The following is a 14,294-nucleotide window of genomic DNA, read 5'->3' on the forward strand; positions in this document are numbered from 1 at the left end:
TATTAGGTATTTGATTTATTGACTTGGAAATAAAGTCATAATATAATGTTAAGAAACAAAGTAAGTTACAAAATAGTTCACATAGAAAAGGCTTATTGTTATAAAAACACAGTTTATGTAAACAAAAAAAGCCTCAAAGCATATAAACCAAAACGTATCCAGCCATTACATGTGCATGGTGATGTTGTAAATGTTTTTTATTTTGTTCTGCACTTTGAATTATTTGACAGTGACTATTTCTTATACAGAAACTTATGTGTGTGTGCATATACATATATACGAGAGTATATATATAGAGAGACAGAAACAAAGAGACAGAGAATTTTTTATGTTGAAAAACAGAAAACTACTTGGGAAAAACAAGACATAAGTGAATCAGAAGCAACAGTTTATACCATTGTACAACTCAGAAGGAAACTCACACAGATTAGCAGAGTGTCTAATGCAGGCCAGGAAGCTTTTAGAGCTCTAAGATATGGGGAAAGAAATCAGGCTTGCAGCCGGGGATGAGATAGAAGGGTATCTGCCTCCTGGGACAGGCCTTACATTCCAGCTCCTTATGCTTCAACAACTCCTGTTGCTGCTGCTGCTGCGTCGCTTCAGTCGTGTCCGACTCTGTGCAACCCCACAGACGGCAGCCCACCAGGCTCCCCCGTCCCTGGGATTCTCCAGGCAAGAACACTGGAGTGGGTTGCCATTTCCTTCTCCAATGCAGAAAAGTGAAAAGTGAAAGTGAAGTCGCTCAGTCGTGTCCAACTCTTAGCGACCCCATGGACTGCAGCCCACCAGGCTCCTCCGTCCATGGGATTTTCCAGGCAAGAGTACTGGAGTGGGGTGCCATAGTAGCCTGTTATTTATTCTCCCTGACTCTCCAGTTGCTGTTGGAAGTGAAGTTGAGTAGATGGGAAAGTTAAAGAAGAGGGAAGAGAATGAGGAAGCATGAGGACAGCGGTGTTAGGCAGATCTGGCTTTACAGTTTACAACCTATACAATTGCACAGAATCTGACACTTAGAGGCATAAAACTTGGTTTAACTCAGCTGTCACTGTCTTAAAATTCCTTATAATTTTATCTTTGAAGTTGGGTTTTGTAAGTGAAGTCCACTGGGACAATGAAGCATGCGTGTGAGCAGAGAAGAGCCACAGATTCTTCAGTCTGCAGTTCTTAGAGATGCTCCAGGGCACAAAACTCCAGTAGACTCTTGTGTGGGAGTCCAGTAAAGCTCAGACCGAGTACAAGGTAAGTGTGTTATACCTACAACTGAGTGATCATGGACATAGGGGAGGAAGAGAGACCAGGCTTTTCTTTCAAACCAAATCTTGCTTCAAATGCAGAAGGCGGTGATGCTGTAAGAAACACAAAGGGTCAAGGATTCCTATCAGATCCTTTGTTACTCATGTTGCTTCTCTGTATTATTTGATCCCGTATGCTGAAAATGATGACACAGAAGGAAAGAAAAAGATAGGGCTACTGGTAATATTAAAATGATCAGTAGATCTGTGTTAGTTTCCATTTTTCTTTACTCAGAACAACACTAAAGAGAAAACTAAAAACATCATGAAAAATCAAGATAGATTACTGAAAAAGGAAAAGCTTCCTATTTTAGTACATTTTTGTGTGCATAAGTCTGTGCTCAGTCGCTAAGTCATGTCTGACTCTTTGCAATCCCATGGACTGAAACTCACCAGGCTCCTTGTCCGAGATTTCCCAGGCAAGAATACTGGAGTGGGTTGCCACTTGCTACTCCAGGGGATTTTCCCAACCCAGGGATCAAACCCAAGTCTTTTGCATTGGCAGGCGGATTCTTTACCACTGAGCTACCTGGGAGGCCTTTTAGTATATTTACCAGCCCTTAATTTCCTGCCTTTTGGACAAGAGGCCTTGCATTTTCCTCTTGCACTGCTGATGCTGCTGCTAAGTTGCTTCAGTTGTGTCCGACTCTGTGCGACCCCATAGACGGCAGCCCACCAGGCTCCCCCATCCCTGGGATTCTCCAGGCAAGAACACTGGAGTGGGTTGCCATTTCCTTCTCCAATGCATGAAAGTGAAAAGTGAAAGTGAAGTCGCTCAGTCGTGTCTGACTCTTTACAACTGGGTCCTGCAATTATGTTGCCAGTCCTGGTGATAGGAAAGAGCAAAGGGATGGGATAGGATGCTAAATTCTAAGTCCCAAAGGTGCTGGGGTGGAATTTGATGTGCAGAGGATAGATTAGGTTCAGCACTTGTGGAAGTGTCTTCTCTACACTAAATAGTTTTGGGAAATTTAAAATCTGTGGGGCTATGTTTGTCTCTTGTGACTTTTTTTTATCTTGTTCTATTGTCATTTTGTTTTCTGTTTGATGCTTTTTTTTCCAACTGATATGATTAGTCATATCAAACTGTAAGCATGCAAAATTCAAAAGTAACACTTGAGATTCTTATCTAAACATGTGAGTAGGCTTGTCAGAGGTAAAATTTAATAACTACATACACAGACTTCTGAATGACTGTGACTTTTATGAAATATGAGGGGGATTATTGTTGTCCTTTCCTTTATTCTCCAAACGGAAAGGACCATGGAACTTTTTAGATGGTAAAGTTTTATGATTTATGCCTTCTAAACACAGACAGTGAAAACTAGGAGTCCTAACCACTAGAGCACCAGGGAATTCTCTCTATAAATATTTTTTGAATGAGGAAGAATAACAGACAAGAAGAAAGGTACTTCGGCTCAGATTTTTCCAGAAGGTGAGAATCATAGGCATGCATATTGGCTTTGACAGGCTTTACCCAAGTGTTGGTGCCAGAGGTGTTTGCCTCTTCAGAACTGAGAGGCCACCAAGAGGGGTGCTGCACAATGATGAACGCACATATTACAGAAATATAAAATAAGCCTAAAGCTCCATGGATATTCAGTTGAGGAATTAATCTAATTTTGGTCCATTGGGAGTGGTGACTAGACAATCAGGAAGTCTCCATGAAAGGGGCTTCCCTGGTGGCTCAAAGGTAAAGAATCCGCCTGCCAATGCAGAAGACTCAGGAGATGCAAATTCAATCCCTGGGTGGGGAAGATCCCCTGGAGGAGGAAATGGCAACCCACTCCAGTATTCTTGCCCAGAGAATCCCATGGACAGAGGAGCCTGGAGGGCTACAGGCCATGAGGTCACAGAGTCAGACACAACTGAGCACACACACAAGTAAACCCTGGCATGACCTTAAAGAAAACAAATGTTACTGGCGGTACATGTGCTTCTCACCCCAGATTATTTTTGTTGTCCCTTGGAATATTTGGGCATCTGACAGATGTCAGCAGACCTGGTTTCTCATCTCTGATTCCCATGCTGAATAACTGAGGGTTGCAATAAAGCTTCTAAATCTCTCAGGGTCTTCATTTCCTCATCTATAAATTAAGCATTTGGAGAAGCAAGACTGTATCAGTCAGATTGGATTAGATTGTGCTGCAATAGCGAACAACCCTGAACAGCCTCCAGGGGTTAGTAGGTTTTGTTCATGGTATCATCCAAGTGGTGTTTGCTATATCACTCTCAAAGATACTTTCTCTCAAGGGGGTCAACATACCTGCTGCCTCTGTCTTCTCACTGTGCTGTAAAATTCTTCTCTGGCTCCTGGAGAGCTGGGAGCTGACAACATCTGATATTTGGTGAAGACTTTTTTTTCCCGGTTGATGAAGTTATCCACTAAGTCAGCACAGTAAGTAACCCACTGGGCAACGCAGCCCAGCGGTTAGAGCACTGTCACCTGCCCACCGTGTGACTTTGGACACATTATTCAACCTCTGTGTGTTACCATAAGGATTAAATGACTTATCAATGAAAATTGTTTGGAATAATGCCAACAAACACAGAGTAAGTGCTCAGGTAACATGAGAAATAATTTACAGGAATTGAGCTGTTGCTATAAGAGCTTCACAGTTTCACAGGACTCTAGACATCTATTGCAATTAAGTTAATTTAGCCCCAGAAGAATTTGAGAAAAATAGGTCTCAGAGATGGGGGTTTCCTTTCAACAAACATTGCTTTTTCAAGTATCAACTCCAATTCAATTTTTCAAGTTACTAATAGAATGCCATGTAATTCCACAATGAAATGAATTTATTAACAAAGATAATGTGTTTGGTAATAAGACATCTTGAAGCAAAAACAGGTAATCAGTGCATATTAACAAGCACAGGGAGCAAATAACAAGAATGACTGCTTTAACAGCCTGCACAACCTTAAGCTTTTTATAAATTTTATGTGTAAGAAAGCATCACCAGTTACAAGGCAAGAGTGAAATATGATTTTTAATGGTAGATTATAATGGTGGCATTATTTGTAAAGCAAAAGCCAGGAGACAATATAAATGTCCATCAATAAAAACATTTTAAATACATTATGGACTCATCTATATGAAATCTTAAGTACCTATTTTTCAGTGAGGTAACCCTTGTGCATTGTTGATGGGACTGTAAATTGGTACAGCCACCATAGGAAACAGTATGGGATCCAACAATCCCACTGCTGGGAATAGATCCAAAGAAAATGAGAGCCCTAACGAGAAAATATACCTGCGTCCCCATGCTCACAGCAGCATGATTTATAATTGCCAAGATGTAGATGGATAAATGGATAAAGAGGGTGTGGTGTGTATATACAATGGAATATTATTCAGCCAGGAAAAAAAAATAAGGAAATCCTACCACTTTGCAACAATATGAAAGGGCTTTGAAGGTATTTTGCTAAGTGAAATAAGTTAAACAGAGAAAGACAAATACTGTATGATCTTACTCATATATGGAATCTAGAACAATAACCAAACTCATATAAAAAGAGATCAGACTTGTGGTTACCAGAGACAGAGGGTGGGGGAAAGGGGACTGGTGGAAGGTGGTCAAAAATCCAAACTTCCAGTTATGAGATACATAAGTGGTAGAGATGTCACGTACAATATGATGACTACAGCTGACACTATGGTATGATATACAGGAAAGATGTTAAAAGACTACATTCTAAGTGTTCTCTTCAGGAGGAGAGATTTTTTTCCTCTTTTCGTCTTTCTTTCCTTTTCAGTGTAGTTATATAAGAAGATGGATGTTAGCTGAACCCATAATATATGTAAATCAAATCATCATGCTTATAAACTATTATATATAAAATAGATAAACAATAAGGTCCCACTGTATAGCACAGGGAACTACATTCAATATCTTGTAATAAACCATAATGGAAAAGAATAGGCTCCCCTGGTGGCTCAGTTGGTAAAGAGTCTGCCTGCAACACAGGTTCGATCCCTGGGTAGGGAAGATACCCTGGAGAAGGAAATGGCAACCCACTTCAGTATTCTTGCCGGGAGAATTCCATGGACAGAGGAGACTGGTGGGCTACAGTCCATGGGGGTCACAAAATCGAACAGCTGAGTGACTAACACTTTGATTTTGCTGTACACCAGAAACTAACACAACACTGTAAATCAAACATACTTCAATAAAAAATCATCAATATGTATGCCTTGAACTTATATAGAGACTAAGGTTGATTATTTCTTAACAAAACTTGAAAAAAGTGGAAAAAAGAATTAACTGCCCAGTAGGCACTGATCCTCTGAATTGACAAACCCCTGTGTAGGCTGTTCTCCTCACCTCTGTCTTCAGTTCTCTTGGCTGCTTCCTGGTGCATCATACTTTTGTCCTCCAAGCTTATTCTACTCAAGGACCCTGCTCTCAGCCTCTCCCAGGAAGCTCTGAAGACAAGTCTTTGCTGCCAGCCACAAGCCTCTTTTTTAATTTCCAGCCGCCCTTCTTATAAAGCACCAAGCTCACTTCCAGAACTTTCCTCTCATCAAATTATATATAAAATAGATAAACTATTGATGAAATGCTTAAATGAATGATGAAAGCTTCTGCATGGAAGAACCAAGATGAAAGATTCCTTTTAACTCTATGACCCCCTCACTCCCAGAACACAGGATCCATAAAATAGATGGGAGAAAAATCAGACTCAACCATCACATTATTTTAAATAAATCTACAGTTTATGATGACACATAACAAAACCTTATTGTAGCAAAAACAAACACTGCTTCTTTCCTGCATTATCTGTTTGTTATGGGGAATGCATCGATGCTTTTATGGATGATGCCAATCAAATAAAATTATGTAGAGCAGCCTAGGGAGAGTTACCAGAGGAGAGAGTTCAGTCTGAACAAAGGTACCTCTAGAGGAAACAGCTGGCACATGCAGATTTCAAGTGTGTATCTATTCCAAATGTAGATGAGGTGAATGCATCTCAGTGTATGTCCATTTAATGCAAGTATATTCAACACTATGTCCTTGAGTAAAAGAAAAAGAGGACCCATGACCAAAAGAGATGAGAGAATCCCTGCATTTGTGCTGTTTCTCTCCTTCAACCTAGAGTTCAGCCTCCACTACCAGAGCCAAGTGCAAAATGAAGCAAAAGAATTTCAATTTCAGGCTTTAAGCTTCCCATGGCTCGGTATCCTGGTGAGCCAAGAGGCTCTTGTGGCTATTTTGAGCTTATATATTTGTCCTTTGTGGGATGAACTGCTTATGAAAATAAATGGCTGGCATTAGCCACGATATTTAGTAAAAAATGTCATAAAACTCCAGGTTTATAATCAGATATTATAAAAAGAGATCACTATCCAGGACTTTTAAGTGTCAAAATGACATTCCTTGCAAAGAAGAAGATATCTGAGCAGTCAAAGGAAACACACACACATATAACACACATATATACATTTATTTTCACAAAGACAGGTTCAGAGATAGAATGAAGCTGAGTTAGGAAAAAAGACAAGCCAGATCATAATAATGAATCAAGAAGAAAGTCCCACCTACCTGGTTACTGCCCGGGTGCAGATGGTAACAAGGAAACAGCCAGCCACGATCATCCAGCCCCAGCCTCCATCGGGAGGGGAGGTAGACCGAGCTCTCTTTACTTTAGCCATGCTTTCAATTCCTCTTTCTTCTTTTCCAAGTTACTCCAACAGCCCAGTTATTGTCTTGGAAGGGTTTGCCGTCCAGTGACTTCCTGTTGGCATTCAAGATTGGCATAGAGTGCTACCTGGCACATGGGTTATTGGCCATCTAAAATAAAAAATCAGGACATATTTGTATTTCATTGCCATATCCAAAGATAGTTCTTCACTTGCTGAAAATGATTATCACCTTTCTCTTAAATATGAGTATTTGTGACTATGAAAACTGGACAGCAGCAGAGACAATTAGTTCTTCTTGGAACCCATCCCTCATCTTCTTTTTAATAACAGATCCTCTCAACTTTCAAGTCAAGTCTAGGATGGCTGTTTAAACTATTTTCCATACCTTGAAGGTAGATGTGGCAACGTGGTTTAGTTAGACTAAAGGGATGTGAGCAAAATAATACATGCCACTTCTGGTTCCTCAGCTCAAAGGCAAAGGATGTCTCAAGACACACACCACCTCCTTTCCCACAGACCGGAACATGGATGAGGAGTTGAGACAGCTCCAACCATACATGCCTGAACATTGCCCTGGGGGCTGGCAGAGCTACCGGACAGGATGAGCCTGGGTTCTCAAACGACTCTGTGGGGAAGAGGTGCCTCTCCAAGTCTGGGTTTCACCTACTCACTATTATGCCAAAGGTAAATATGCCTCAGCTGTATTTGTGCTGTGCTGTGCTGAGTGGCTTCAGTTGCGCTGACTCTCTGCTACCCTGTGGACTGCAGCCCACCAGGTTCCTCTGTCCATGGGATTCTCCAGGCGAGAATACTGAATGGGTTACATGCCGGCTCGCTATGCTGGAGTCTTTCAACAGCTTAGGCTATGTCTTAATTATTATACTGAATGATTCTGACAGTAACTGCTTTGGCATTTCTGACCAAGAATGCTATAATTCTTAGATGGAAAAAACTGAAACGAGAATGAAAAATAATGAAACAGAATAGAAAGCCCAGAAACCAGTACATAATAATTCAATAAAACTAAATAAGGTAGCAAAGAGGGATGGATGGAAAAAAAAGATTATTTGCTACATCCTGTTATAACTCTCCATTTAATTTTTGACTTTCTAGATAGATCAGAATTACATGGGGAAAAAAAAGTAATTTAAAATCTAGGTGAAAATACAGGCAAACATTTATCTGATCTCTGGAAGGGAAAAGGACTCCCTGAGATGTAAAGTGATATCAACAAATTAAGGGAAACTTTTGTTGATTTGTCTAAATCAAAATTTAGCATTTATATACATTAAAACATGTAATAAATACAACCAAAAGGTAAACCATAGACTTGGGTGGGGGAGGAAATTAGCAATGCATGATTCAATATCTGCAATGTTAATTCATTAATTCATTAATTAACTACTGACACTTATGGAATATCTAATATATGTTAGGCATTATTCTGGACACGAAGGATTCGATGGTGAGCAAGACACAAACACATCTCCTTTGGGAGATTCTAAGGCACCCCTATGGTCTCACCTCCTGCTGCTCTGTTCTTTGTGTAATCCTTTTCCTTGCATTTCCGCAGAATCTATGATTCCCTTCTCACCAGAATATGGCACATGTGATGGGACAGGTGTGATTAGTTCATGCTGAGTAAGACTCAGACTTGGGCTTCCCTGATGGCTCAGTAGTAAAGAATCCGCCTGCCAATGCAGAAGATGCAGGTTCAATCAACGGTCTGGGAAGATTCCACATGCCACAGAACAACTAAGCTCATGCTCCTGCTGCTAAGTCACTTCAGTCGTGTCCGACTCTGTGACCCCATAGACAGCAGCCCACCAGGCTCCCCCGTCCCTGGGATTCTTCAGGCAAGAACACTGGAGTGGGTTGCCATTTCCTTCTCCAATGCATGAAAGTGGAAAGTGAAAATGAAGCTGCTCAGTCATGTCTGACTCACAGTGATCCCGGGACTGCAGCCCACCAGCCTCCTCTGTCCATGGGATTTTCCAGGCAAGAGTACTGGAGTGGGGTGCCATTGCCTTCTGAACTAAGCCCATGAGCCACAACTACTGAAGCCCTTGAGCCCTAGAGCCCATGCTCTGCAACAAGAGAAGTCACTGGAATGCAGATAGAGAGTAGCCCCCACGAGCCACAACTAAAGAAAAGCCCACGCAGCAACGAAGACCCAGAAGAGTCATAAACAAATCAATAAATATTAAAAAAAATAGATGTTATATCTAGTAGTTTTTTAAAAAAAAAGCCTCACTCTTGCTAGCTGACTCGCTCTTGCTCTTTCACAGACCTTAAAAAAGGAAGCTGCCGTGTTACATGCTGCCATGGAGAGGGCCACGTGGCAGCGAACCACGTGGCATCTGAGGACAGCCCCCAAAGGCTAAAGTGACAGCAAAAAGCTAAAGTTCTCCATCCTCCAAGAGAAAGGAAATGAATGCTGCCAACATGCCAAGTGAGCTTGAAAGCAGATTTTTCCCTTGTTGAGCCTCCAGTAGAGAACACAGTCTGGCTGACACTCTGCAGCCTTGTGAGACCCTGAGCCAAGCACCCAGCTAAGCCAGGCCTGGGTTTGGTCCCATAAGAACTGTGAGATCAAGTGTTTCTTATGGTATACTTTGGCATGTCCAGTAAGCTTCTTAATTAGAATTAAGGATGAATTCTTTATGCGGCTAAATAAGAGTTTTAACAGGTGATTTTTCCATTGGATTGAGCCAATCACCAGTTTTGGGTAGAATTTTATTATGATCAACAGAAAAAATTTTAAGTAACATTAATTATATGAAACATTATGTCAAGTATGATCAAGCAGGTATTGTTTGGCAAACACAGACCATGCACCACCTGATAAATTATAGACAAACCAATTTAAATTTAAAATTTACTTTAAAATCACGACTTTCTCAGGAAAATGGCACACAGTAAAATCTTGCAAGCATGGATCTTTGAAGCTACTGGAACAAATTGACAGTCTTTGAGTTCAAAGAGCAAATGCAGAACAAAGATAAGGAGCCCAAGACAACAAGAGCGACTCCATGTAGACAGACCTCTTAAATTTGCTTGTCTTCAAGACTCAGAAGGGCCCCTCCTTCATCTTAATTGGCCATCCTGTGAATGTGGGGAGACTGACAAAGCAGATGGGGTGAACAGCTGGAGAGGATAAATCTGTCAGAAGTACCAGAAGAGCAGTATTGGTACAAATATTCAGTCTACTGATTGACAGAAAGTCAGAATTATTATCTGAAATGCTAATATTGCTAATCACTGGGCTGGGGACAGTGAAAGTGAAAAGCGAAAGTATTGTTCAGTTCAGTTCAGTTCAGTCACTCAGTCATGTCTGACTTTTTGCAACTCCATGGACTGCAGCATGCTTCCCTGTCCATCACCAATTCCCGGAGCCTATTTAAACTCATGTCTGTCTAGTTGGTGATGCCATCCAACCATCTCATCCTCTGTCATCCCCTTCTCCTCCTGCCTTCAATCTTTCCCAGCATCAGGGTCTTTTCAAATGAGGTGGTTCTTCATATCAGATGGCCAAAGTATTGGAGTTTCAGCTTCAGCATCAGTCCTTCCAATGAATATTCAAGACTGATCTCCTTTAGGATGGACTGGTTGGATCTCCTTGCAGTCCAAAGGACTGTCGAGAGTCTTCCCAACACCACAGTTCAAAAGCATCAATTATTCTGTGCTCAGCTTTCTTTATAGTCCAACTCTCACATCCATACATGACTAATGGAAAAACCACAGCTTTGACTAGATGGACCTTTGTTAGTAATGCCTCTGCTTTTTAATATGCTATCTAGGTTGGTCATAGCTTTTCTTCCAAGAAGCAAGCGTCTTTTAATTTCATGGCTGCAATCACCATCTGCACTGATTCTGGAGACCAAAAACATAAAGTATCTCACTGTTTCTGTTTCCCCATCTATTTGCCATAAAGTGATGGGACTGGATGCCATTATCTTAGTTTTCTGAATGTTGAGCTTTAAGCCAAATTTTTCACTCTTTTCTTTCCCTTTCATCAAGAGTCTCTTTAGTTCTTCTTCACTTTCTGCCATAAGGGTGGTGTCATCTGCATATCTGAGGTTATTGATATTTCTCCCAGCAATCTTGATTCCAGCTTGTGCTTCATCCAGCCCGGCATTTTGCATAATGTACTCTGAATATAATCACCGCAGATGGTGATTGCAGCCATGAAATTAATAGACGCTTACTCCTTGGAAGAAAAGTTATGACCAACCTAGATAGCATATTCAAAAGCAGAGACATTACTTTGCCAACAAAGGTCCATTTTGTCAAGGCTATGGTTCTTCCAGTGGTCATGTATGGATGTGAGAGTTGGATTATAAAGAAAGCTGAGCATGAAAGAATTGATGCTTTTGAACTGTGGTGTTGGAGAAGACTCTTGAGAGTCCCTTGGACTGCAAGGAGATCCAACCAGTCCATCCTAAAGGAGATCAGTCCTGGGTGTTCATTGGAAGGACTGATATTGAAGTTGAAACTCCAATACTTTGGCCACCTGATGCAAAGAGCTGACTCATTTGAAAAGACCCTTGATGCTGGGAAAGACTGAGGGCAGGAGAAGGGGATGACAGAGGATGAGATGTTTGGTTGGCATCACAGACTTGATGGACATAGGTTTGGGTGAACTCCAGGAGTTGGTGATGGACAGGGAGGCCTGGTGTGCTGCGGTTTATGGGGTTGCAAAGAGTCGGACATGACTGAGCAACTGAACTGAACTCTGAATATAAGTTAAATAAGCAGGGTGACAATATACAGCCTTGACGTACTCCTTTCCCGATTTGGAAATCGTGTCCAACTGTTTGTGACCCCATGGACTGTAGCCTGCCAGGCTCTTCTGTCCATGAAATTCTCCAGGTAAGAATACTGGAGTGGGTAGCTATGCCCTTCTCCAGGGGATCTTCCCCACCCAGGGATTGAACCCAGGTCTCCTGCATTGCAGGTGCATTCTTTACCATCTGAGCCATCTGGGAAGCCCCGGGCTGGGGACAGAGTCATACCCAAAACACTGGGCTAAGCGAAAACAGCATGGAAGTAGCTTTTCAGACCATTTCGATAGGCCACGCTGCTATGATGTATCGTTATAGACAGTATCTCATTTAACTTTTACAGTAACCATAGGTGTGTGTTTTAGTTGCTCAGTCATGTCCCATTCTTTGCAACCCCATGGACTGTAGTCTGCCAGGCTCCTCTGTTCATGGAATTCTCCAGGCAAGAATACTGGAGTGGGTACCCATGCCCTTCTCTGTGGGATCTCCCCCACCCAGGGATCAAACCCAGGTCTCCTGCTTTGTCGGCAGATTCCTTACCATCCGAGCCACTAGGGAAGCCCACAATAACCATAGATAGTAGGTATTATTATCCCTATTTTATATATACACCAGCTCAGACTAGAGAGAGTAAGTAATTTTCCTATTATTAACACTATCAAGCAGCAAAAGTGGGACATGAATCAGTCTTTTCCTAACAATGCCTAACACTGTTTCCACCACCTTTCATCACTCCTTGATGTAAATTCATATACACTTTTATTTAATCAAATGCAAGTAATTCTTGATGAAGGCACACCAGTAGGATAACATTAATTACAGCCTGATGTAGCTAGAAATACAGTTCTTTAAATGGTACCATTGGCATTCCTCTGGCATGCCTAAGGTCACTGACTTAATCAGCCAGGGAACTCTCCAATGTGATGATATTTGGAAATGGGGGTCTTTGGGAAATGATTAGGTCATGAGGGCCCCGCTCTTGCAGAATGGGATTAGTGCCCTTTTAAAAGAGACCCCAAAGAGCGCTTTTGTCCCTTCTGCCATATGATGTCACAGTAAAAACAGGACCCACGAAGAGGGTTCTCATCAGACCCTGAGTATGCCAGCTCCTTGATCTTGGAATTTCCAGCCTACACAACTATAAGAACTAACAATTTGTTGTTTAGGCAACCCAGTCTGTGATATTTTTGTTGTAGCAGCTGTATCAATTAAGAAACCTAAACATTCAGATTTCCAAACTGTCTTGAAAAACTTAGAGCTCTGAAGATATTGGTCTGGCATTCATCCGTGGCAGCCATCAGCGGGAGTCAAGAATGGCACTCCTCCTTTGGATAAGGCTGTACATCCGCCTCCACCCTCCCCTGACCTCCTGTGCTGCCCAGTGTCTGCGCTGTTTCACTCATGTTCAACACCTGCCGGGTCCTTGGAGGCAGTAAGAGCTTCCACTTCAGCCGGTTCTGGGTTGCTATAAATCAAAGTTTCTTTAACAGCCACATCTGAGTCGTGTTTGTGGCATGCTTTATGTCTAGCCCTCTGACACTTTCAATAGGACTAGCATTCGAGATTCTACCAACACTTGCCTACAAATGCACATGATAACTCACAAATTGGACACAATTAGGTGTCATGAAATGACAGAATCAGTTGTACAAGTGAAAAAGCCAGAGCTTAGAAACATCTGCCTTGGTATAATCCTAGCCTCTTACTAGGGTTTTCCATTAAAATAGTCCCCAAGGTTAAACTGTCTTCCAATTTAAGATTATGGACCCATCTCCCCATAAATGGCCTGTGTGAGACGTCTGTGCTGCCCGACACTTGAATACTTTTGAGACAGCCAGTGCAACGGAACAGCCCTTTGGAAAGCAACATAGTGCAACATATCAAGAATTAGAAAGTTATTCATGTTCCTTGAAGAGTAATCTCAGTTCTGGGAAGTTAGCCTAAAAAAGCAACTCAAGAGAAGCTAAACACTATGAGGAAAAAACAATAGCTGTGCTTTGAATAACATGTAAAACCAAAACAACGTAAATGCTTGACAACTGGGAAGTGTCTGGAGAATCATGACATATGAAACAAATGGGACAGTAGACAATGCTTTAAATTATAAACAAAAAGATGATCCTGTAATATGGGAAACATTTATGATACAATGTTAAAACAAAAAGAGGACTCTAGAATTGTGTGTACAATGTGAGGTAAGCCATGCAGAATTTCTATAAGGGTTGTATACTTGTAAGTGTCATATGGAGTGGGAAGACTATACAGAAATATAGCAGGATGGTATAATTAAGTTGGGCTTCCCTGGTGGCTCAGCTGGTAAAGAATCCACCTGCAATGTGGGAGACCTGGGTTCAATCCCTGGGTTGGGAAGATCCCCTGGAGAAGGGAAAGGCTACCCACTCCAGTATTCTGGCCTGGAGAATTCCATGGACTGTATAGTCCATGGGGTACTGATTAATTTTTAAAACTGCATTTAATACCATAATATATATAATTTTCTGAAATAAATATTTCAGGTTACTCCTGCAGTGTAAATATGAACACAAAAATCTCTTTTGTAGTTTCTCTAGGACT

The 14,294-nt window shown here is 41.5% G+C and overlaps 1 protein-coding gene across 2 annotated transcripts in view; it reads right to left on the minus strand.

The window, feature by feature from the left end:
• SLC16A12 (solute carrier family 16 member 12) overlaps window positions 1–14,294 on the minus strand; it is a 99,858-nt gene that overhangs the window by 14,742 nt on the left and 70,822 nt on the right. For both annotated transcript variants that reach the window (XM_055560586.1, XM_055560587.1), the window contains exon 2: window positions 6,836–7,084. In XM_055560586.1, the coding sequence (XP_055416561.1) occupies window positions 6,836–6,945 (110 nt within the window). In that variant the 5' untranslated portion in view covers window positions 6,946–7,084. The remainder of the gene's footprint in view (window positions 1–6,835; window positions 7,085–14,294) is intronic.

Source organism: Bubalus kerabau, chromosome 22, assembly GCF_029407905.1.
Source record: "Bubalus kerabau isolate K-KA32 ecotype Philippines breed swamp buffalo chromosome 22, PCC_UOA_SB_1v2, whole genome shotgun sequence".
NCBI lineage: Eukaryota > Metazoa > Chordata > Mammalia > Artiodactyla > Bovidae > Bubalus > Bubalus kerabau.